Raw genomic sequence first — 23,021 nt, 5'->3', positions numbered from 1 at the left:
CTTGATGAACTAGATGGGTGATCTTATCATAAAAGGAAATTTGTTAGGCAGGACCTACCCCTCAAGAACCCATGTTAGCTGGGACCAATGACTGCCTTGTCCCCCAGGTGCACCTCAGTAACTTCAAGAATCATCTTCTCCATAATTTTATCAGGCACTGATGTGAGACTGACAGGCCTGTAATTTAAAAAAAAAAAAAAAAAAAAAAGTGGAAAAAAAAAGTGGTACTAATATATCATTTAAAAATTCTGATTTTACTTGCATACATGAGATATTTGAAATGGTTATCATGACTGAGAGACAGGCAGACTAATATTTTACTCCATGTTGGCTGATTAAAGATTGTGCTTGGTATCATATAAAGAAAAGTACATCTGGCAGTCTAGTCTCTACTGACAGCTACCAAAATCACGCTAAAAATCCAGGCTTCATCAGAAAGTACGTTGATTAAAGAACATGCCTTAAAAAACAAACAAACAAACAAAAAAAACACAGCACAATAACAAAAAAAACTGAAGGCAGGAGAGAGCTTGGAAATAGGCAGTGGTGTGCCAGTGTTTGTTACAGGTTTTCAGGATATGGTGTTTTGCTGTTGTTTTTGTTTTGTTTTACAACAGAATGGAAGGCCATTTTCACTTTGGCATGTAATAATAGTGTGTGGATTTGGCATTATTATTTTGGAACAACTTTCAGAAGAAAGACTGAAGAACAGTCTGAAGAGAAACTACATGGAAGAGTACCTCATTTGTCAGACCAATAAAGTGCTGTGGCTCTGAAATGCACACAGCACATTGCCAGTGACTGTAGAATTTCAGATGTCATTGCCTTGTTTTTTCACATTACCTTTGGAGCAATAGACATGGTCTGCAGGATCTCCTAAATCAGCATAATGTTGATGGGAATAAAATAGTTAGGAAAGCATGAACGTTTCCTGCAGAAAGTTTGCATAAATAACCTAGCATCTTGTTTTGCTTGGACTGCTAAACAATTGCCATGTAGATGCTAATGTAAATATTCTATATCTCTAGCAATAGGAAGTGGAGTTACTCTGGGTTTATATATATATATATATATATATATATATATATATACATACATATATACGTATTTAGAGTGGAGGACTAATTCTGGCACAATGCCTCAAGAATAATTTAATGAAGTTCTAATTAAAAACTCTTCTCTTTGCAGCAGTAGTTATGAAATTAATGAATGTGACAAACAGTACACTGTTCATGTGAATGATGATAACAGATGTCCTATGTGGAACAGGTTGCAGGGGTCTATGGTTAAGCATCTGTGCATACAAAGGGATGGTGTTAAATTGAAGAGAGTGCAGAACAAATTCAGAGGTAAAGGCAGAGATGATCAGATCTTGCAGTGACAGAGAACCTTGTGTAAACAACACTTTGTAATAGGTTGTTGTAAGTTTTTTTTTTTTTAATTAATTATTCCTCATGAGATGGAGGAATAATTGAATAAATGCATATGTTAATCATATGAAATGCTTTCCATCATTATTTTTGGCTTAACTTAATGTGTTGTCTTTTCTTGGTATGGATTTTCTGATTCACTTACTGTCTGTGAAAGAGTGAAACGAAGTAGAGCCAAAATGCGAAGACCTCATACTTTGTGATAACTTCTAGATTAGATCTGATTAGTAAGAAGAGAAACTAAGTGAAGACTGTATCTCTAAAACTGATGTAGAATTTTTGAAGGCATCTATATCAATCTGACATTTACCGAAAGGTTTAAAAGATTTAAACAATCAAGTCAGTTTTCAGTCAAGTGACTTAAGCATCCATGGTTCTGTTAGATCTGATGTCTGTTAGATCTGTCATGCTGATGATACTTTGTTTAAATTCTTAAGATGCTTCTGAAAGTGAGACTGGAGTATCTCATTTACTTGGACCTTGCAAGATAAGCAGAGATTCCTTTCAAGATCTGTCACAGCTTCAGGCCTTAGTTGCTTGACTGAAGTTCTGACTTGATAGACATATTCGAGATTGATTCAAGCTCCCAGAAGTTTTGGCATGGTTGTTCCACTATCAATCTTCCAAAATGTGTTATCCAATGCCTCAATTATTTGTCAGGTTTTTCTGTATATGTAAAAAAGTATTGGGAGTTGTGACAGTGATGCATCAAATCTGAACTCTTAATACTATTCAGATTTTAGCATGAAGGATATTTATACCATCTAGTGTGTACATTACCCATTAATTACACCTGAGTGTTGGCATCCATTCAACTGAATGTTCCTTTTTAAAAGTCTAAACCTCTGAAACACTAGGAAGCATGTAAAAGAAAAAAAAATATACCATGGCCAGCTTTCAAAAATGAACTAAATCATATTGTTTTTGCTGCATATTGAAATGCATATTTCAATGTAGTTCTAAATAATTAAATTAAAATGTATATTTCAAAGCTTTTAATTAAATTTTTCATCCTACTTTTTATTTCTCTCCATAGTATAATGAAGAACTTCACTATGTTGAACCGTGTCTGAATGGAACATTAGTTCAAGCAGACAGAGCAAACAAAGAGGTAAGAAATTAAAGTAACAAAACAACAGAGTTAGGATGCAGAGCATAACAAGGTACCATGATGATCTTTTTTTGGAATAATGCATTCCATTATTAGAATTTATTAATTCTTCTCCTTGTGCCATTTCAAAGAAGTGTGATGTGACTCAGTAGGAAGAAAAATAAAATGCTATGAATTTCCTAAATAAAAATAAAATTTCCTAGTTAATTTGATTGAATAAAGTTTATTAAAAATGCAAAAATAATTGAAAATATACTGTTAATAAAGTTTATTAACTATTTGTTTTTAAACTAAAATACTTTTGTTGCTTTAAATTATACTGTCATTCTGACTGAGGAAGAGATTGCAGTCTTAAGTCATGTTAACACCAAAGCTGAAACAAATCTCAAAACAAATGAAAACAAATATTATGCTATGTGAATGAAATATGTGGCCATTCCAGGCTTGCATGTCAAAATAATTATGCATTCTTTCAAGAAAGTTCTCTGTATGTGAGCACAAATGAATTACACACTGCTGGCATTTTTTCAGAAAAAAACCAACACATTTTATTTGAAGGGATACTACAGTATAAATCTGCAGCTGAGTTTGGTTTATTGCCTGCCACCCAAAAGAAGTTGCTCTGTAAGAGCAATAATGCACCGTGCTTCTTTTTGAAATTATGAAAGTCTTGGTATAAAAGATATTTGAAAAGTTCTATGTTTCTTATAGAAAATAAGAAAAATATTAAAAATAAGAAAAATGCATGTTAAAATAGCCATACCTTATTACAGAATTTCTCTTGTAAAGCTTTCTCTCCCAAATTGACTTGTTCACCTATGACAGGTCTTGCTTATGGACAGCAGACTTGTCTTCTTCAAAATACTTTTTTTTTTTTTTTTTTTAAACTAAAAGCAAACCAGAAGATTCTCAGCTCAGCAATGAATTGCATGTAAAGGTTCAAATTAGTAGTTCAATTTTGCTTATAGAAGTCAATGAGACATTGTGGGAATTAGCAAGTATAGCTCTGAAAACATACTTGTGTCTGAACTACATATTTTTATGTATGACAAGAGAAAATTCACTTGATCTGGTTATGCTAAACTTTATTGTATTATTCATGAGTTCTTCACATTTTACGTAAATATACACCAACATTCTGCAGGAATTGTTCTTCATGGGCTGCTTGCTCAATATGCTTGATGGTCTCCACTGTTGATTTTTAGAATATCTAAATAGAATTTGGTTGCTATGTTGAATGACATAAATTGTTTTTAATAATTTGCTTTTGAAGACCCTTATTTGTGAATTGTGATGCAGTTCTCTAAAGCAGCACTTTATTGAGTGCCTCTACTGAGCCATATGAAAGCTGTGTGAGATGTAGACTTAAAGCTAGAGATTCAAATATATGGCTGAGATACACTGCCTGGAATTATTCCAACTGTAAACCTTTCCTTTCACTCTGTAACTGATCAAAATGCAGATTAACGTATACCCATATGTTGCTTAATGGCAGATTCATTTTAATTTAATTGATCAAAAATTTTCTGGGTTTCCGTGTTACCTAACACCTGATGTTCATTCTAACTTTTTTTTTATATATATATTGCTTACTAAGGACAGGTATTTCTTAATGCAGCATTTGTTGCTGGAAATATGCATTAACAAGTTTTACTAAGTAACTAATTTATGCTGAATGAACTTTAATTTCTACCACTTAATATATATATATATATATATATTTTAACCATAATACATGTATCAATGTAAAAGAACTCCCATTAAATGACCCTTAAAAAAAACATTTATTTACCCTGTCCCTCCTATCACACACACAAATGCGCACATATTTTTGCTAACTGCATTTTGCTAGGTTCATCTGACTTGATCACATGTAAAGCAAGTAAACATACTACTTAGAAGCAAATACAAGAAATTGCTTTGAAATGCTTCTAATGGATTCAGATGGAGTCTTTCTACTCTGAGGATGTCACTTAAACATACTCAATGTCTTTCTTTGAACCAAGTTTTCTTTCATCTCTAAACTCTACGACAAGGAAATTGAAAAAAAAAAAAAAAACAACAAAATATCTCAAAGATTAGGCTACCCTTATCACTTCCACTGTATTTGTAGTTTGCTAGAGGACAAACCAGCTTCATAGCAGGATGAGGGATTTTGAATTCTAACAAGAGGTGCAGATGGGCCAGGGCTGGAGAGATGAGAGCTGCTTATTTGATGAAAAAAGGTTTGGTTTGCTACCTGCAACAATCTTCCTCAGGCGGCTGGGCTACAGCCAGAGCCTATTCTGATCCTATGCACAGCCTCCCAGGGTAAGACAAAACCTTGGAGCATCTTTAAAAAATGCACCATAAGAGCTGTAGGCTACAAGAAACTACTTCAGCCTTAGGGCTTATAGCAGCCTGGGAAATGAATACCTTGATGACGATTGGTGCTAAATATTCAATACAAAGACTGGTAGCAAAAGTACATGCTCTTTCACATTCAGGGATGGTTTATAGAAATGCTTCTTCAAATGGCCCAGACAATATAACAGGCTGCCAAAGAACCACGCTTCCAGAAAATACCCTTCATTATCGGAGGGAAAACAAACAAACAAACAAATAAAAAAAACCTGTGACCCACCCACACCCCCCCAACAGTATTGGAAATACTGTATTAGTTCTACACATTGTCTCCTTGGCTCTAAATCACTTACCATTGTTTTCTGGACCACAGTGTAGGAACTACTTATCTAAAATAAATCCAGTCTTAGAGTATGAAAAAACAATTAGAGTATTGTAACCTGCTGATATCTGCTGAGTGGTTAAACTCTCCTTTGAGTATTGCAGCCCAGTTTTCTAAGAAATTTTTGGAAAGCCCACTTTTCCCTTCACCCTACTGTTCTTCTTGTCTTTCAGTAACATGGGCCTGACACTAGAGTAGATCTGTACAAGTGCATACAATGCAAGCACGTTTCATTTCTCCTTGAGTAACAACCCAGTTTTATTGCTGAAGATAAAGATTCCTTTCTAATGTGCGATCTGGTCCCATCTTTATTTAAATGATGTAACATGGCCTTTCCCTGTCCCTGTATTTTACATTTTTGGTCTCTTTTTCCCATAGGCATTTTAATGAGGAGAGCAAAATTAAGTTTACTTCTTGTTTTAAGTGATAAAGGAGCCCAAGTAAAAGAGAATTCCTGAACCTGAATTATTTCAGTAAGAGTAGTCAGATAGTAAAGAAACCATAACATGAGTAATTTTACCTTTCTAATCTTCAACCTAACAAAATGCATGTTTTGAAAGAGGGTACAGTTTTCATGGTAGTTGCCTTAGTGAAATTAGAAATTGAAATTAGAAATGCCTCATCATACGTGTGAGGGTTACTTGATCAATATCTTTCCTTGATTATAGCATTAATAAATATTTGTCTGGTGTATTGCAGTAGATTTTTAAACGACATTGAATAGGTTGAATATATTACATAATAAGGCATTTAAACATTTTTGTTAAAAATGCATTTTTATTATGGAAAGGGAATGAGGGTTGGAGAAAAAACAGGTTTTCAGCCCTAAATCATTTTGATCATGTAACTTTTATTTTTTCTTTTAAGAAAGTATGAGAATACATTGACAGAAGTGATGATTCAAAACATCTAAACCTGTTCCCCACCAACAGCTGCAGAGTAATGCAGCCTTGGGTTGTAAATCTTCATGTAAAAAATTCCTTTTTTCTGTTTTAATGCTAGCAACAAACTACAAGGAAGAGGTATGTCAGTACATGTCATCCACTGTTTTTGATCAAGTATTTTTTTCTGCAATATCATTGATTTTTTAGAAGATATTTACATGTAGTTTTCCAAATGGCGAAGCAGTGAGGATCTAACTAAATTTGTCAGCTATAACTTCTGAAAGCACAGCCTTTCAGAAACCTGATTGAATCAAATTAATTTTTATGTATTTATAAAAGGCAAACATCAAATATAATAGTGATGTTATTGGCGTTAATATAAGTGCCACCAGATCTACTAAGGTACAAAACAGACATCCAGTACTAGACTTCTTCCAACATATAGTATTTCTGTTTTCATTTTTACAATAAAAGAATGTAGTAATTTGGTTTAGAATAATTATAATTTACAGATGATACAGCAGGCATCATGTTGCATCCACTTCTTTCAAATTTTTTTCATAATATAGTGTTTTTCATAAATTTTTGTCCTAGAACGTGTGCTGGCCTTGGAGGTTCAGATTTGGATGTGTGGAGACACACTTTCAGAATCTTGTAAACTATTCATAATTTGCAAAACTTGTTTCAAGTTTACTTTATCACAAAGATTAAATCTGTAGTTACATTGGGTAGTGTAAATGGGGTTTAAATGAATCTGTGCCCCCTAAATATGTCTTAGTAATGTAAAATATGTAATATATATTTGAATGTTACCAGACTAATTTATAATTAGGCATTAGCATTAAACAGCTGCTACCTTGAAGTATATCAATTTGATATACATAAATTTAAAAAAGAGTGGGAAATAATTCAGACACTATATTCAGACTGTCACTGTCTGCACCTTCTCCACAAATTACAAACATGTGGAACTGTCTATTTTAATACTAGTTTTCTTGAGCCAAGAGATTTTTGTCTTTGAGAAACTCCATGTTACAATTTGCCTACCCCAAAGGAATCAGATGACAATCTGATTTAATGTAACTCCAGATTTAATGTAACAATATTACAATATGCATTCCTCTTTTATATTTTTTATTGTACTATGTATAGGTTGAGAACATTTATCTATAAATGTTTCCAGATGAAATATATCATCTTTTAGATGTTTTAGATGCACAAATAGGCATAATAACTCCAAACTAAATGGTGAACTTACTGTTGCATAAATTGGAATGACAAAAATAGACGTTGTGTATAACTTCCAGTGAGCTTTTATTTTTGTATGCAGTTAGCAGAAATTAAATAATCAGAAGAGTGATGCAGCAATGAGTCTGAATGATATTGCCAATAACAGGTTGGTAAATACAAATTTTGCATATTGAATTTTATTTACGCAAATTACTTAAGTATATATTTATCTATCTTCTTATATCCTTGAAAAAGATTGCTGCCTGCATTGCTTAGCTGTAAAAGCAAAACAAAACAAAACAAAAAAACACAAATGATGTAACGGCTCACTGAAAGCTATTTGGATTTTTTTTTTTTTTTAAAGCTGACGAGTCATTATAGACCCCCAAAAATTTAGGCTATCCTTAGACCACTGAAAGTTGCTCTGAACTTTTCTATTGTATCCCTAGTGAACTAATTTAACAATAACTTGTTTTTAATCTCATATATTGAATCGTGAGCACTTTGTTCAACATGGCTTTTCATATCCCATATTTGTTTTTCTGGGAAGAAAAAAAAAGTCTACCAACGCAATGCACTAGGGAATGCAGGTTGAATAATCATCACGAACAAGCTAACCTGTGATTGCACTTGCAACGAATATTAAATAACGAGATGCTTAAATGCATTTTACAGGAACAAATACAGATATATCAACTGTTAGTATGTGTGAGTAAACATCCCCATGACATGTCAGTAAACAGCTCTCTCACTCTTGTACCTCACACATATGACTCCTGATTGTTTTTTGTTTTTTTTTTTTTTTTTACTCATTTCTATGCTGATATAGTTCCTCATCACAAATCTGATAAATCTTTGCCAAGTATGTATCAGGAAAATTTCAAATTACTGCATGCATGGAAGAATATGGGAACTAATACTGTTTGGAGCAAATACTTGTGCTAAAACCGAAAGAAATCTGAGGAAATGCTGAATTCATTAGCAATGTTTTTCTGTAGGAAGCTCACCCTTGTCAGACAATGGCAAGTATCGTGTTTTGCCAGTGTAATTATATAAACTCTGCTGCATGTATCAGTTGTGGACTGTTCCTTCACTGTTTGTAATTGGTGAAAAATATTTATTCATGTATGCTTAGACTTCAAGTATGGACTAAAAGTTGGTCCTGCAACCCCCTCTAATTTGGGTATTTTTACTGCTGGCAAATGGTGTTATTTATGATAATCTCAAAACAGCTAGAAAAAGAGATGGGTATCCCTACAGGGCTCTGGGAATCCCATGTAGCTTATCCTCTTAACGAGAGAAGATACAAAACATTGTTGGTTATAACTGAAATGCTGAAAACTTCATTTAAATGGGAAGTTAAGTATGATACGAGCTGCTAAGGCAGAAGGCCTAAAATGGAGGGGGGGTGGGGGTGGGGGGAAGAATGTGTAGCTAGGTAAATTGGAATGCAACAAGTGGGAACTTGATGGGGACTTGATTTGTTCAGAAGTGTACAACAGTAAACTCACTACCAATGTACTTCCATCTTGTCAGTGGTATAGAAATGTGATAACAAAAGGACAAGAGGTTTTCAGGTCTTCCAGAAACAAGGATCTGATATGAGTCAGAGCAAGCTGAATTTACGGGGTGATATGTTTCTCTGTGAGGTTTTGGGTTGTGTCCTCCTGCTAAAATCCATTAAAACAGCCTGTGAAGTCTTGTGGATAGTGTGACAGTTAAAAGTTGAGCCAAACATGCCATTATTGTGACTAGCTGTCATGATGCTATGGAAAATCCATAAGTGAAATTCTGCAAAGGCTTGCTATGTTGTAAAGAGCTATACTTAATCACGAATGCCAAACATCATGGATTATGTTAGTCAGCAGCTTGTTTCTTCTTTTTTCTTTAGATCTCCTTGTTAGAGCACTTACCTGGCATTTGAGAATTGGAACTTGGTTCTCTGCTTCAGTGTCTTGTTACTGGTTTTCAGATGTGTTTGTTTCCTCAGCTGTCAAATGAAGAGGGAAATACTTCTTGTTTTCTTTCTTTTTCTTCTTAAGAATGATAAAAGCTTGCAGATTGTGGAGTATCCTGATATAACCATAAAGGAGGGCAAAAAATTCCCTGATTGTAGCAGAGCCTTCTGTTTTATTAGTATATCGAGGTACTGTTTACTTTCAGGAAGTGATATTTTGTCATCTTGTTGTGACTATAGATATCAGTCAGCTTTTATAATCTCAGAGTAAACCTTGTGAAGCCAGTAGAACAGCCTGTAAGATTTGGTTTTGGAAGACTAAAGATTAAAAAAAAAATCACACACACGCACACACAAAAAAAAAAAACAACCCACAGTATATGCTGTTCAATATGCCCCCATATTTCATCAAACAGATATATTTGTAACTATAACTAAGAAAAGAACTCATTTCCTGATTCTAGGTCTAGCAAATCTATCTTTTGATTTGTTTCTGACGTAGATGACCATGTAAAACAAAGTTTACAAAATTTAGAAAGAAAAGGAGAGAAAACCTTTGCGTGTTGTACAAATGGATTATTATTCATTGTTAGGATCTCTGGGATTTCCTGGTTTTGACAGTAGACAGTTTTTATAAACAACTGAGGAGCAGACAAAACGGGCAGCATGCAAAAGACAAGACCAAGTGTACACATCACTGATGTTCCTGGCTGAACCCTCCACAGAAGCATGCAAGGATCTTATCTGGCTGACACACGAGTGCATTTGTCTCTTCGCTCTCTTCAAGTTATATTTTGCAGCCATGTCTAGACAGATTGTAGATACCTCCACAGCTGAACACATCCAAGCTTCTTCATTGTAGTTCTCCTGTGTTGAGCCCTATAATTTTGTAATCAGACATCAGGGTCTGATTGTCATAATTGTGTGCCTAATTTGCATTCAGAATCACCAAGATTATGCATGTCAATTAGGTATTCGAGTCCACAATTATATATTGCATGTTATGGTAATTGCTCATGGAAATCAGGCATCCAGTTGCATGTGAATGTTTGTGCACACTGTTGTACCAGATATTCAATTCAAACACCAGGTAATTCAGGTACTAATCTAAAAGGGCTCCAATATGACAGTAAAGAGAAGCTAAGGTGGACCAGTGTTATTGCTTATGCAGTTTGTTACTAAAAGAGCTATTGAAAATGTAAAGATTAAATTAGAAGATGATATAATGGCTTTTTGAATTGCTACAAAATGGATTTCCATTTTCTGCTTTGTTTGATTTATGAAAGTTATTGACAGTAAAATTGAGGTGTTTGTTACCTCATTCCAAAATAATCTATTCTCTTCTTTAAACTGATGATTCAGCAGTTAAAGTCCTGTCCTGACATTTTTTTCAGTAGCAGACAGTTGAAATATATCTTTCTGTCTTGCAGTGCATTTATAAGGAACCAAATTATTAGATGGCAGGTGCAGATGTTGTGTGGGCAAGTTGTTGATTAATTTTACTAGGCACACTAGGTTGAAGCTTTGTAATCCTCATACCAATGATACAATCCTTTAAAAATGCCTTTTTGCTAATAACAAAAGGGGCACTATAGCACAACTGGCAGGAGTGCACTAGTAATTTTTGATTGTTTATTAATAAAAACTTCAGCTAAGTATAGAGTGGACTATCTGAGGATGCTGTTACTTGTGTTGCCTGTAAAAGGAAACATGACTTCTTTTCACACAGATCCAGTTAATGGCACACACCTGGGGCATCTGGTGTGATAAAAGGGAAATGAATGTTAAGTGGCATGTTGTGTGATTTTTTTTCCAGCAGTCATGCAGAGCGTTGAAACTTTCAAACAACAAAGAGAAGATGGAAAACACTTCAAGGATAGAGAATGAAGTCAGTAAAAACACAGAGACTCATTTTAGTCATTTGGTCCTTTTGCAGAATCACCTTCTGTAGCATCTGTTCACTCAGAAGCCTGGAGGCAGAAAACAATGATTTGTTAAAAATCACAGTGCATTAAATTGATTTTTAACATTTGTAGCATTTGTTATATCAACCATGTCACTATTATATTTCACAAAGTGTTTTTCAGAAAGTGTGTTTTTATATACAGAGAGAGAGAGCACGCTATGGCAAGAGAAAATATTTAATTCTGACAGATCGTGTGAACTGAATTATACACTAGAGATTACAGTGTTTATTAGTAATTTTTAGTAATCTGTTTATGCCATATGTTCATACTTGGTAATGTAGATGCTTTGTCATAAACTTTCTACAGTGCTCATTCATGAAATGCTCAGAGATTTTATAAACAACTGTGTTTTAGTAGCAAAATAATTCTAGTTTAATTATGAAACAGTAAAATTACTAACAGAAATATGATTTGTAATAGTTATTTATTTTAACATACCTGATTTAAGAAAAGGTATTTCCACTACTAACTTTGGCTTTATCAATTTTCAGAGAACTCTGTTTTGGGGTGAATTAACTGTGTTAGTAGAAGCATCTGTGATGCCTGTAAACTGACCTCAGTCCCTTGTGACAAGGAGGCAGACTGTAGGCATAGGGCTGCTCCCACAGCTTGAAAGCTTCTGGTCAATACATAACTTTGATGTTTTGAAATTGGTTTTGGCATCAATGAAACAGTAGTGAACTGCTTGTTTTTGATGTTTAACAGTAATCTACACTGTCTGATTTAAAAAATGTCATCTATATGTAAAACTCATTTTGCTAAGATGTCTCCTGGAGAATTTTCTAAACATGATATATTTCAGTTTCTGAAGAATTCCAATGAACAATTTCTAATCAATGTAAGCTTAAATTTATTTATTTATTTGTTTTTAAAAAGGTGTATTTTCCGAGTTTCTTAAAAGCTTTAATGATTGAAACAGTCTTGTTTGTATACAGCTTGATGGCCACATGCATTGAAGTCAGTGGTCTTTTAATCTGACTGCAGACCAGCTGTGTTTTGAAATAGCTACTTAAAGCATGCTGCTTTGTGCCACTGACAGCTGATGGAGCCCCTGTCTGGGAAACTGCTGTCTTTGCATTGCCAACCTCAATTTCCAGGCCATGTTAGTTCAAGTCAAGAATATGCCCATGTGGCTTGTGATCAGCTTGTACCTAAATTTCAGGGATAATTTGAAATGACAAATGGGCTATAGAATAACAAGGTAACACGAGGTCAGTGTACTCATTGAATATTTGGGTATTTTATATTCATTCTTTTTTTTCTTTTTTTTGTAAAAAAAAAATAACATAGGGCATAATTTAATAGACAGCATTTTAATTGTTAAGCAAATATAATTATTTTGATTTTCTTTTATCAGATATTATAATGCTTTAAGACTACTCAACTGACCAATAGAAAAATTTATTTTTTACTATTCTATTGAGCTTTTTTATCCAATTGTGGAGACTGAAATAATGCTTCACAAAAGCATTGCTTCCCACCATGGTACTTCCAACTGCATGTCTTTATTTTCTTATTCCAAATTGTTATATTTATAAATTATATTTAAATTTGCAGTCTCTAGTACTGTGCTGATAATGAATAGAATTACTGAAGTTAGCTATGTTTAAATAGGGGGGAAAAAATCATTTTGGCATTTAACTGTGTAGGGGTTTATTTTATCCCTTCTTAATTAGGCAAACAAGACTGAGCTTTTTGGCTGTTCAAAGCATTGAGCTGCAATAAAGTGCATTTACTAGGTCACTATGAACTAATTGTTTTGAAAAAGCAGCTTTTTTTTTTTTTTTTTTTTTTTTTTTTTAAACTGTGACCATAGTGTATGCTTCAAAATTGCCTAGAGGTAGGCTGTAAATTTTCCTCTTTCAACTTCCTGAAATTCAATAATGAAATAGGAAGGAATCTACCACAGCCGTAATATCTTTTAATTTTATTATAAAACATTTTAAAGCATTTTATTTCATTATAAAATAAAAAGATATGTTTTCATCAGATAAAATCAGGGGACTGACATACATTCTTGTTGATATTTCATTGAGTGTAGTTTTATGGCAGCATGGTTCATGATACTGTATTTAATGATGTACTGCTCGTTGTAAACCTAAAGGACTCCTTTTCCTCTAAACATTTTATTTTCAAAAAGAAGTGTTGCCATTGTTCTGAAAATGTGTTTAGCTTACTTTCTCTAAAAGTTACAATTTAATATACATGTTTTACACAATTTAGAGAAGTCCTATATTTTGGCTAAGTGTAAGTTGTTATTCAAGTTGTATGAAGTTGTTCAACCTTCTGACCTATCTGGGGAAATAGCATATGATTAGAAATATAGGGAAATATAGGATGAATGCTGGCATATAAGCCTCTAAGAATTGCTTGCTGTAAAATTTTGCCAATTGTCACAAACAGCAAGTATGGAAATGCATAATTGACAAGTAATTTAAAACTGCAAAAGTTAGGCTTACTACAACATAAAACTGAAGATAATCACATATGTCTAGCAAGCCCTGTCTTCTTGCATAGGTGAGTTTTTAACAATCTAAATATTATTCTGACCTTGATAAACTGCACTTAAACTGAAGTGGGGTCTATCATCTTTTGGAGAGAGATCATAACACAAAACAGGATCTCAAAGATAAATTTCAGGATGAATTATTTTTATTAAGTAATATTTCCTGAAAATGGGAAGTTGAAAAATTAGAAGTAATGTAAAAATTAGTATATGTAGTTATGTCCCTAAATAGACAAACAAAAAAGCAAATGAAAAGAGTTTGAGACATAACTAGCCAAAACCAAAACAAATCTTATAACATATTTTCATTATTATTTTTTTAATGTGTCCTTAGTTTAGTGTGGCTTCAAGAGTCAAAAGGATTGACCAGAAATTACTGTGTTTTATGAATGTAATATGCTGTCATTTAAACTGAAGAAATAGGTCTCAAGGAGGAATCATTAATCATTGATATCAATATAAGTGTTGTAACAACAATCTGACAAAACACTCTTGTTTGTTTCAGCATTTCAGGGAACACCTTGACAAGCTTTTTGCAAAAGGAATAGGAATGCTGGACATTGCTTTAAATGAAGCTTTTAACATGCTCAATGAAGTAAGTTAATGCTTTTCAGAGTTTCACTGTTGACACTTTTCCTGCTCTTTAGCAATTACTGTCAATTTTAAGATAAATTAGAACTCACACTCCAAAACTGTAATGAGAGTAAAATATTGTCCATAGAGCAAGAACTGTCTATAAACCTATATATGGTGAAAGATCAAGCTGACATTTTTATATTTACTAGCATTTTATATTTATAAGTTTTGTTTTGTATACACACTATGCACATATACATGCCTGTGTTATGTTAAACAGTTGATTTCAGTAGCTACTGTAGGTGTTAAAACATCAGGGTAACATGTAAATTTCACAGTTTATTTTTTTTTATTTTTTTTTTTTTCCCTTCCCCACTTTGGAAGGGCTAACATTTTAGGTATTACAGGCATTTGTGTATTTCATAAGCATTTTGAGAATAAATGCTAGGATCAAAAACTGCTCATTGGTTTGACTTCGGACACGATTAACATCTCATAGCTTATATAAATGAAGCTATTTGAACGGTTGTGTATTTGTTTTCTAATACTTTAAGAGGAAGAAATGGGAAAGCTTAGCCTCATCAGCTCAGAGGTATTAATATTATTTTAACTATTTATCTACCAAAAGGATGAGGTCAACTTTTGATTTCTGATAACATCCTTGTTAATAATGTCTATGAACACAAATGCAGTCAGTGGAAGATAAACATCATGATCATGGAGATAATCTAGTGTAGGGCTTCTAGTTTCTCACCCAAATGCCATATCATTGTAACATTCTTAGTTGTCAAGCAAATTGTACTGGGAAAAAAAATCTGACCTAGTGTATTTGCCTGAAATGATTTTCATTTATTACAAGGTATACATGAATCTTACTGATTATCATGAGTTTGTTTTTTTTTGGTAACGTATTTCAGAGATATTTTTTGTCATTTTTGGCAAATGTAAAATATATTGTATTGCTTCATATTCCAGTAGAAAATGATTTTAGCAATATTTTGATTCATCTGACTATATATCTTCCTGAGAATTTTGGAAAGAGCAAGAAAAAAGAATAAAAACATGAACAGTAGCAGTAATGAAAGAGGGTCAGTACGAAGTGGAAAAACAATGAAAATAAAATGCCCATATCAAATATTTCTCATGATATTATGAAGGAAAAGCCTAAGTAGTGTGGTAGGACTGTCCACTGTTAACAACTTCTGTTAATATCAGTTTAGATTTAAGGTTGTTGTAAAGGAAACAGAGTTCACTTTTTTTTTTTTTTAATAACTAATTACAAGCAGCTCTCTTCTCCAGGTTCTCTAAATTAATAAGCACTAGTAAATCTGTAAACTGCTATATCACAAAGCTGCAGCAAAGCTTGTTAAGCAAGACATATGTAGCAAATGCCATTGTAAATTCCAAATATGTCAAAGGCCAGAGAAAATTCTAAGGAGGAAACTGTGAGGTATTCCGGTTAGCCTCAAGACTAAGGAAAAAAGGAGAAACGGTTCAAAAAGTACATTACTTTTATTAATGTCTAAGTGCCAAGATTCCCAAGGTGAAATACTAGCAATCAGTGATCAATGAGTCCTAAAGAAATCTTAAACTATTATCCCAGGACTTTCCCATTCCAAGAGCTGGAATATTAGCTGTAAAGTTCCTTTAAATGATTCTACATACAATTCCCAGTAAGCAAGATAATGAAAATTGCTTTCTGTTGATTCATTTAGAATGCTCCATCTTACCCAAGGTTTGTTCTTTTTAATAGAAAGGCAAATCCTTGTTCTTTTCATCTTGTTGATAACCTCTCAACTGCATTAATGAGTCAAATCTACTAAACTTTTCCAACAGGAACAGCTCCTGCTATGTGCCTGGATGCTACAAGCTTGCTTGCATCATTAGCATAGTAGAGTAGCTTTCTTTTAAATTTACTATTAGCAAATTAAGATACAAATGAAAATGCATTGGCATTTCTCCAAAAGCTTTTCCTTTATTTGAAATGGCTGGTAGATGAATGATAACAAAAATCACTTGGACTTTTAATGGTTAAGAGTAACCATTGAGATAGTCTTTACAAGATATATTGCTTAAAGTTTTTCAATGAAGATTATTGAAAGGCTTTTAAAAGTGTTTCCAGTGAGGGTGTGTGTGAGGGGGTGGGAGTGGGAAATTGCAATGTAGTTCAAACACAAAACAGTTATTTGATGCCAAATTACTGGATTGAAATGTATGGACTATGTTTTCTAGATGATCAGTTATGATGAGAATGTAGTTCCATGCATATTTAGGCATTCTTGTTGGACTACAGATAGAGACTAATCTCTACTGAGATGGTTATCATTGTGACAGTCCAGCTGGTGTTAGTTAATATTGTGTAATGTTAATATTAGTGATGGACATGTCCAAGTAATCCTCTATATTTCTAACAACAGCTTGTTCTTGACAGAGATTCACACTTCATATCCAATAAAACATGATGGATCATGCTTACATGTACGCTCAGATCTCTTAAAGCTGGGAAAATGACTGTTCCAATTTAGACGATAATAAGGGATATAATAAGTTCAAGCATTCTTGCATGTATACTTCCAGAATACACAGCATAAAAATATTTGTTTATTATATACAGGCATATCAAAAAGTCTCTGAGAGTTTCTATTATTCAGCCTCGGCCAGAAATAAAAGCTATCCTTAAAACAATACAGCTAACCATTTTCTACTGTGTGTACAGCGTGTGACCTTTATGAGCCAGAAATTGGTTCTTGTGAATTATAGTTCAGTTAAAGATGTCTAATGTACATTTAAAAGAAATAAATAAAAAATGCAATGCAGGTGGGGGAAGGTGCATGTATGGAGGAAGAAAAGGGGCCAAAAAAAAAAAAAAAAAAAAAAAAAAAGCTTTGTCTTAGTGGAGGAAGAAAAAGAAAAGGAAAAAAAAAAAAAGCTTTCTCTTAGATAGTCATGTTAAGATTCTAGCTGGGTTTCTAGAATAGTTCAGGGGTTACAGTAATTAAACTCAGATAATTTTGTCTTGCTATTACCTGCATTTCAAATTCAGTATTTGCCTAGGTTGTTAAGACCTGAGGATGTTGATACTGTTCTTTGAAAAGTGTGTTTAAAATCCACTTTCACATTCTTTTCAACCATTGATTTATGCAGTGTTCATTAGTTGCTGTAAGAACATAGAAGTGCTTGGTACAGTACTTAGCCACCAACTATGTCACGTGATGACTGCAATTATTTCTTTTGGTGACAAATGTGGTCTTTGCAGTGATTACCTTTAAAAAAAAAAAAAAAAAAAGAAATCATAGCCAATTAAATAAAATTTTGTGACATTTCAAAGACTGTTAATCACAACCAAATGCTCTAAATGTCAGGATGCATTGAAATTTTTGCTGCTAACTGATGAATCATTGAGTTAATTGTAGTTCATCATAAGTCCCTTGTCATTGTTATTATTATGGAAAACACTTTCATCACTCTTGCTATTCAATAAAATTAAAGATCTGGACAAATATGAGAAGATATTAATCATCAAAGCATTCAAATTTAATCTCATTCTTCAAAATATTCAAACAGATAACCATGTAGAATAGTACGGATGCATACAGATTAATGTTTTATACTAAATATGTGGAGGCACTCACTCTTAATTAATTTCCCGTTTACTATAACTTGCTTCTTTCAAAGTGTGTTGTCCGTATGAAGACTAGAGAAGGGCTTTATCAGGAACAGCCTTGTCTCTGGTCCTTCAGACCTCCACCAGTCAGGGAGGACAAGGGGTAATGACTTGGAAATTGTAAACTTTTCCATTTTGTTGCTAATGCTAGATGTTTCAACCAGGTTCCTTAAATATATGTAAAATAACAAATAAGAACCTATTCTGGAATAAGAATATATTAGAGAAAAATAGATTTAGATTCAGATTCTGTTGCCAACTACAGAATCAAGAGATCAAAACTTATGTTATAGCTCAGCCCAACTGTGACTGGCTCTTTGACCAGGAGAAAATCCTCTCTCAGTGCAGTGATGAAACATTCCTTGCATACTCCAGATATGTTGATTTTTGTCTAAGTACCTGTGCTCTAGTACTGTTCTTCAGCAACTTTAATTCATTTTGCGGAATATGGGAAGCTTGGTCCTCTCAGATTAACATTTTATGAAAAATAATGTATGGAATGCAATCATGAGTGAATACAAATGCCATATGAATAGTTTTATGTCTCTAACTGGTGTATCCTCTGTAATTCACAGTAAAAATATCAATCATTCATTGCTACTTCATTTTTTGTAGCTTGTACTTTTAAAATTATATCAGAACAGACCGTATGTGTATGAATCAGTACATATCATTTATCTAAAATGGAAAAAGTACAGTTTCCTTTCTTTTCTACTTAGACTTTTAATTTGAGGAGGTACTATATTTATCTATGTTTTAGTGTATTTTAAAAGCTGATAAAATGGGCATAGATAATAAATCCTTGTTCTGTTACACAATTCAAGTTATAATTCAGTTTGAATGTATCTATAATAAAATGCTTTCAACCTGAGAGTTTTCCACCTACTTCTCAGCATGCTAGAGATTTGACAGTATCTGCGTTTATCCTGTGGGATGCTATATACTTTCAGCTAGTAGGAATGTTGTACCAAAATAAATGTTTCCTTTCACAGTTCAACCACACAGGACAAGGAAGTATTTGCAGCCAAGCCATAATGTTGATTACTGATGGAGCTGTGGACACATATGATACCATATTTGCAAAATATAATTGGCCAGACAGAAAAGTAAGTACGATACCACCATTTTTTAAAGGAAAACCCAAAGCTTCTTGTGCAATATAAAGTCTATGTGTACTAAAAAATCAGTTACAATCTTTCTAATGATCTAAAAATATTTTTTGATAACTGGATGGTTCACTAATGACTAAAAATAATGTGATACATGATGTTGCTTGAGGATAGAGGTGGACTTTTACTGTAGTACTGAACTTAGGATAATAAGATATTAAGGATCTATAATATACATGGATAAGTATTTATCTCCAGGGTACATTTTTGACCATTACATAATGCTTACTATGTGGGACATCATTAAAAATAAAAACCTTTTTCTTCTTTATCTGAAAATATTCATTAATAATTCAGTGCTTTTTGAAGCTAGAGAGGGGTGTGTACTCTATTGTGGATTGTGAATAGTTTACCATGACTGGAGAAGGAGCAGATGTAGAACTAAGCATTTTTTTCTCTGATAGGGTGAGGCAGTTGGTGAAGTTTTATTAAAGCTATATTTGATTCTATCAATTTCTATAAAGAAATTTGCACAGAATTTAATTACTTTGTTGTGAAACGTAGATATTGTATAGCAATGCAGAAATGCCTTGAATTTTCCTGATGATAAATCTCCAGTGGTCCTTTTGTTTGAATGTGAAATAATTTCTATCTATGCTTTAATATCTTCTGATAAAATAAATTTTGGATTATTTATGTTTTTTTTGTTTATTTGTTTTAGCTTGAGATGGTGTCATGTTATATGCCTGTGGAAGGAGTAATAATGCTGTTCTAAGTGCAGTTTGAGCAAGTAATGTGTGCCATGTGAGATTTCAGTGGGAAAAAGTACTAGTTTTTTAGTCTTGCCTATTATTCTTTCTTAGTCTATGTTTACTCTTCAAAATGTGTTATTCTTCAGGGGGTACAGCTTTAATTGATTTTATTGTTGTTGTTGAGTAATTAGGCTTTCGGAAACTTAGGGCTTTATAATATATATTTGTTAGGTGTTTCCAGAATTATTTGGTAATATCAGTGACATACTTGGACTGTGGCTTGTTTTCCAGCTGTTTTAGTATTCAAAAGGGAACCTGTTTTTATCAGGCAGTTATATGTTACGTCTTTCTTCTAAGTAAATGTGAGCAACCCCTTTAATCAGGTGGATGAGTTTGTATAAATGCCTGGTAGTAAGTCTTACAGCTCTTAAATCCTAATGTGAACTGTCCTTTGTATTAACATTTCTTTCTGAATGTTTTTTGAGATAAACAAGATAACTATAACCTGAACATGAAAGTATTTTAATAGCTGCTTATTGAGACACAAATGTTTATAGACAACATAGGCAAACTTTTCTCCATTTTTTGTTTTGTTTTGAATAGTTTACAGATTTTTGCATATACAAATTATACATAATTCCCTATAGCAGTGGTCTGAGAAGTGTTAATTTCACCTATAGGCTTATTTCCCGTTAATGCTTTATCCAATTAAATTTTTTAATGGTACAAATTTCCATTTCCATCTGAAAATTTCCATTTTCAGATGATGTATGAAAAATTTTCATTCAAGGAATCTATAAATATCTCAACTTCAGTAAGCTTTTAAAGAAACTAAAGAAAGAATATAAGTAGTGTATATGTGGAATATGATTGAGCCTAAATTATCTTTGGGATTTGAATCCGTATTTCTGGTTATCTAATGTAAGTTCTTATGTCCTGAAATGTTTCATGGTAACATTTTGCTACTTCTAGCAAACACTGCATTTACAGGAATTTATGGATTCTCTTAGAAGGATTCATCTCTTAAGATACAGACAGTTCCGCTGTGTTCTCTTTTGTTTCTTAAGAAATCTATGAGAGAATTCTCTGTAAGAGTTGGCTGACTATTTTCACAAAACCTTGTCATATATATATTCATATTCCATGTGGGAAGGAAAGGCTATATCTGAGATAATAATTAGCATAACTATTGCAATGAGCAGTAGGACAAAGAACTTGCTAGAGATTCTTTCATCTGTGGAGACCTAGCATGAAGGATTCTACCTTGTTTAGCAAGGACATGTTTAGGGAGCAGCTTTTACTTCATATATGTAATTCTATGCAATTCTTATAAAATATTTAATATATTATGCAGTTTTCAAAATTGTATATTAGGAGATGCAAAAAAAAATAAAATTCAAATCAATTTATTATCTTTTACATCTTTCATACTTAAATATTTCAGGCTAAAATATTCCTGTGTGCATGCTTGAATGCATTGGTTTTCAGTCTTTGTTGGCTTTGTTTTAGAAAGGAAGAATTTTTGACAGTGCAGTATTATAAACATTCTTAATGATAGTGTGCCTAAAAATTATCCATGCAGTGCACTTCACAATCCTCTGTTTTTGCACTGCACCATTTTTATATGACATTCTCTCCAAAGTCATTTAAAATACTTATAAAGCATTCCCCCAAAATGCTTACTGTTTTTTTCTCTTCAGCTTTTTTGTTCTCCATTCTACCTTACTTTGCCATCATTCTTATCATTTATGTTTTTCCTGTCACTTTGATACTCTGGTGGACAGTGATGGACAGAGTAATAGCTCTAATTCAGTTAAGTTCTTAAGTTTCTGTGTACCTCAATTACCCTGTCAGCAAAGTACCCATTTCAGTTATCTAATCTTAGATAATATTAAATAAGTCGTCACTAGTTGCAGGAGAAATGTCTTCTTTTCTTATAGAAATGAACAAATTCTATAAACAAAATTCTTCATATAGATGTGAAGGTTTTGCCAGTTTGTCAGTGGCAATCTCTAAAAGTGGGAAGTGAAAACATAGTCACCACATAAATAGAAATTAATATTTTGTTCTTTTCCAAGACACATCTTTCCAAAAGGCATTGCATGTCTTTGCAGATGTATCCTGTCTGACAACCGATAAAAAGCAGCTTCTTTTTTGATAAAGTATTAGTGTTAATATATTAAATAAAAATTGTGTTGTAATAGTTTGAATAAAGTGGCTCCACATAAATTGCAAAAGTAGCCTAATTTAAGTGATTGTTCTTATTTTGAGTTATCAGCCTGAATTAGTGTAAGAGCTAAAGAATTATGTTATTGAAAGGCTATTCAGAATTATCTATGGGACTGTTTCCTGGAAAGAAGAAACATTTTCATTCTTTATTTTGTGAGCCTCTATCTCCCCCATACTAGTCTAATTATGTATATATTTCAGTAGGTACTGTATTCTAAGCATGAAAGGAGGTGTTTGTTTGTTTGTTTTTTGAGAGGAAGGGGGCAGGGAGGGAGACAAGAGAAGATACTGTCCCTTCAGGTTTGATCCCAGAAAGTACATAGTAATTGTCTTATCTTAAACAACTCAGTCCTAATTCCTTTGTATTGGAAAATTCCAGAAAGATTAATCAAGCAAATCTTGATGAAATGCTCTACCACGTTACGATAAAATCAGAGATATTATCAAAGCTTACCAACTGAACATAAATAAATGTGGTATTGAAAGAAACTACTTAAATAATATTTAACATATTTTGACATTGTTTTCCTTTGCAATATCACAGCTTACTAAAAACAGTCTTGCTATTATTACAATCTAATAAATCCTTTTGTATTAGTATGAGAAATGCCTTAAAAACCTTAGTGATATTAGAACCTCAAAATTAGCTGGATTTAGATTTGATTTCATAATATGCTGCATTTGCAGGTAATTGTAATTGTGAGGCTTTAATGTATACTTTCATAGGATTAATGTTTATTGTGCATTTAGTTATACACAGTTATGTTCTCTTATAATGCTTAAAAGTCATTACTGTTGCCTACTTGTCATGTGGTCACTGAAGATCTTTATTTCAATTCACATTACATTTTTATTTGATATTTTAACTAAAAATATGTTTA

The 23,021-nt window shown here is 32.9% G+C and overlaps 1 protein-coding gene across 1 annotated transcript in view; it reads left to right on the top strand.

The window, feature by feature from the left end:
* Positions 1-23,021, top strand: part of CACNA2D3 (calcium voltage-gated channel auxiliary subunit alpha2delta 3) — a gene marked incomplete at both ends in the record, with an annotated part of 463,508 nt that overhangs the window by 199,386 nt on the left and 241,101 nt on the right. Inside the window, 3 exons of the mRNA XM_084292978.1 lie at positions 2,467-2,541; positions 14,316-14,405; positions 19,043-19,156. Coding sequence (XP_084149104.1) covers positions 2,467-2,541; positions 14,316-14,405; positions 19,043-19,156 — 279 coding nt within the window. The remainder of the gene's footprint in view (positions 1-2,466; positions 2,542-14,315; positions 14,406-19,042; positions 19,157-23,021) is intronic.

Source organism: Netta rufina (assembly GCF_964035555.1).
Source record: "Netta rufina genome assembly, chromosome: 10".
NCBI lineage: Eukaryota > Metazoa > Chordata > Aves > Anseriformes > Anatidae > Netta > Netta rufina.
The sequence above is the reverse complement of the archived record's forward strand: the minus strand, read 5'-3'. Positions and strand labels throughout refer to the sequence as shown.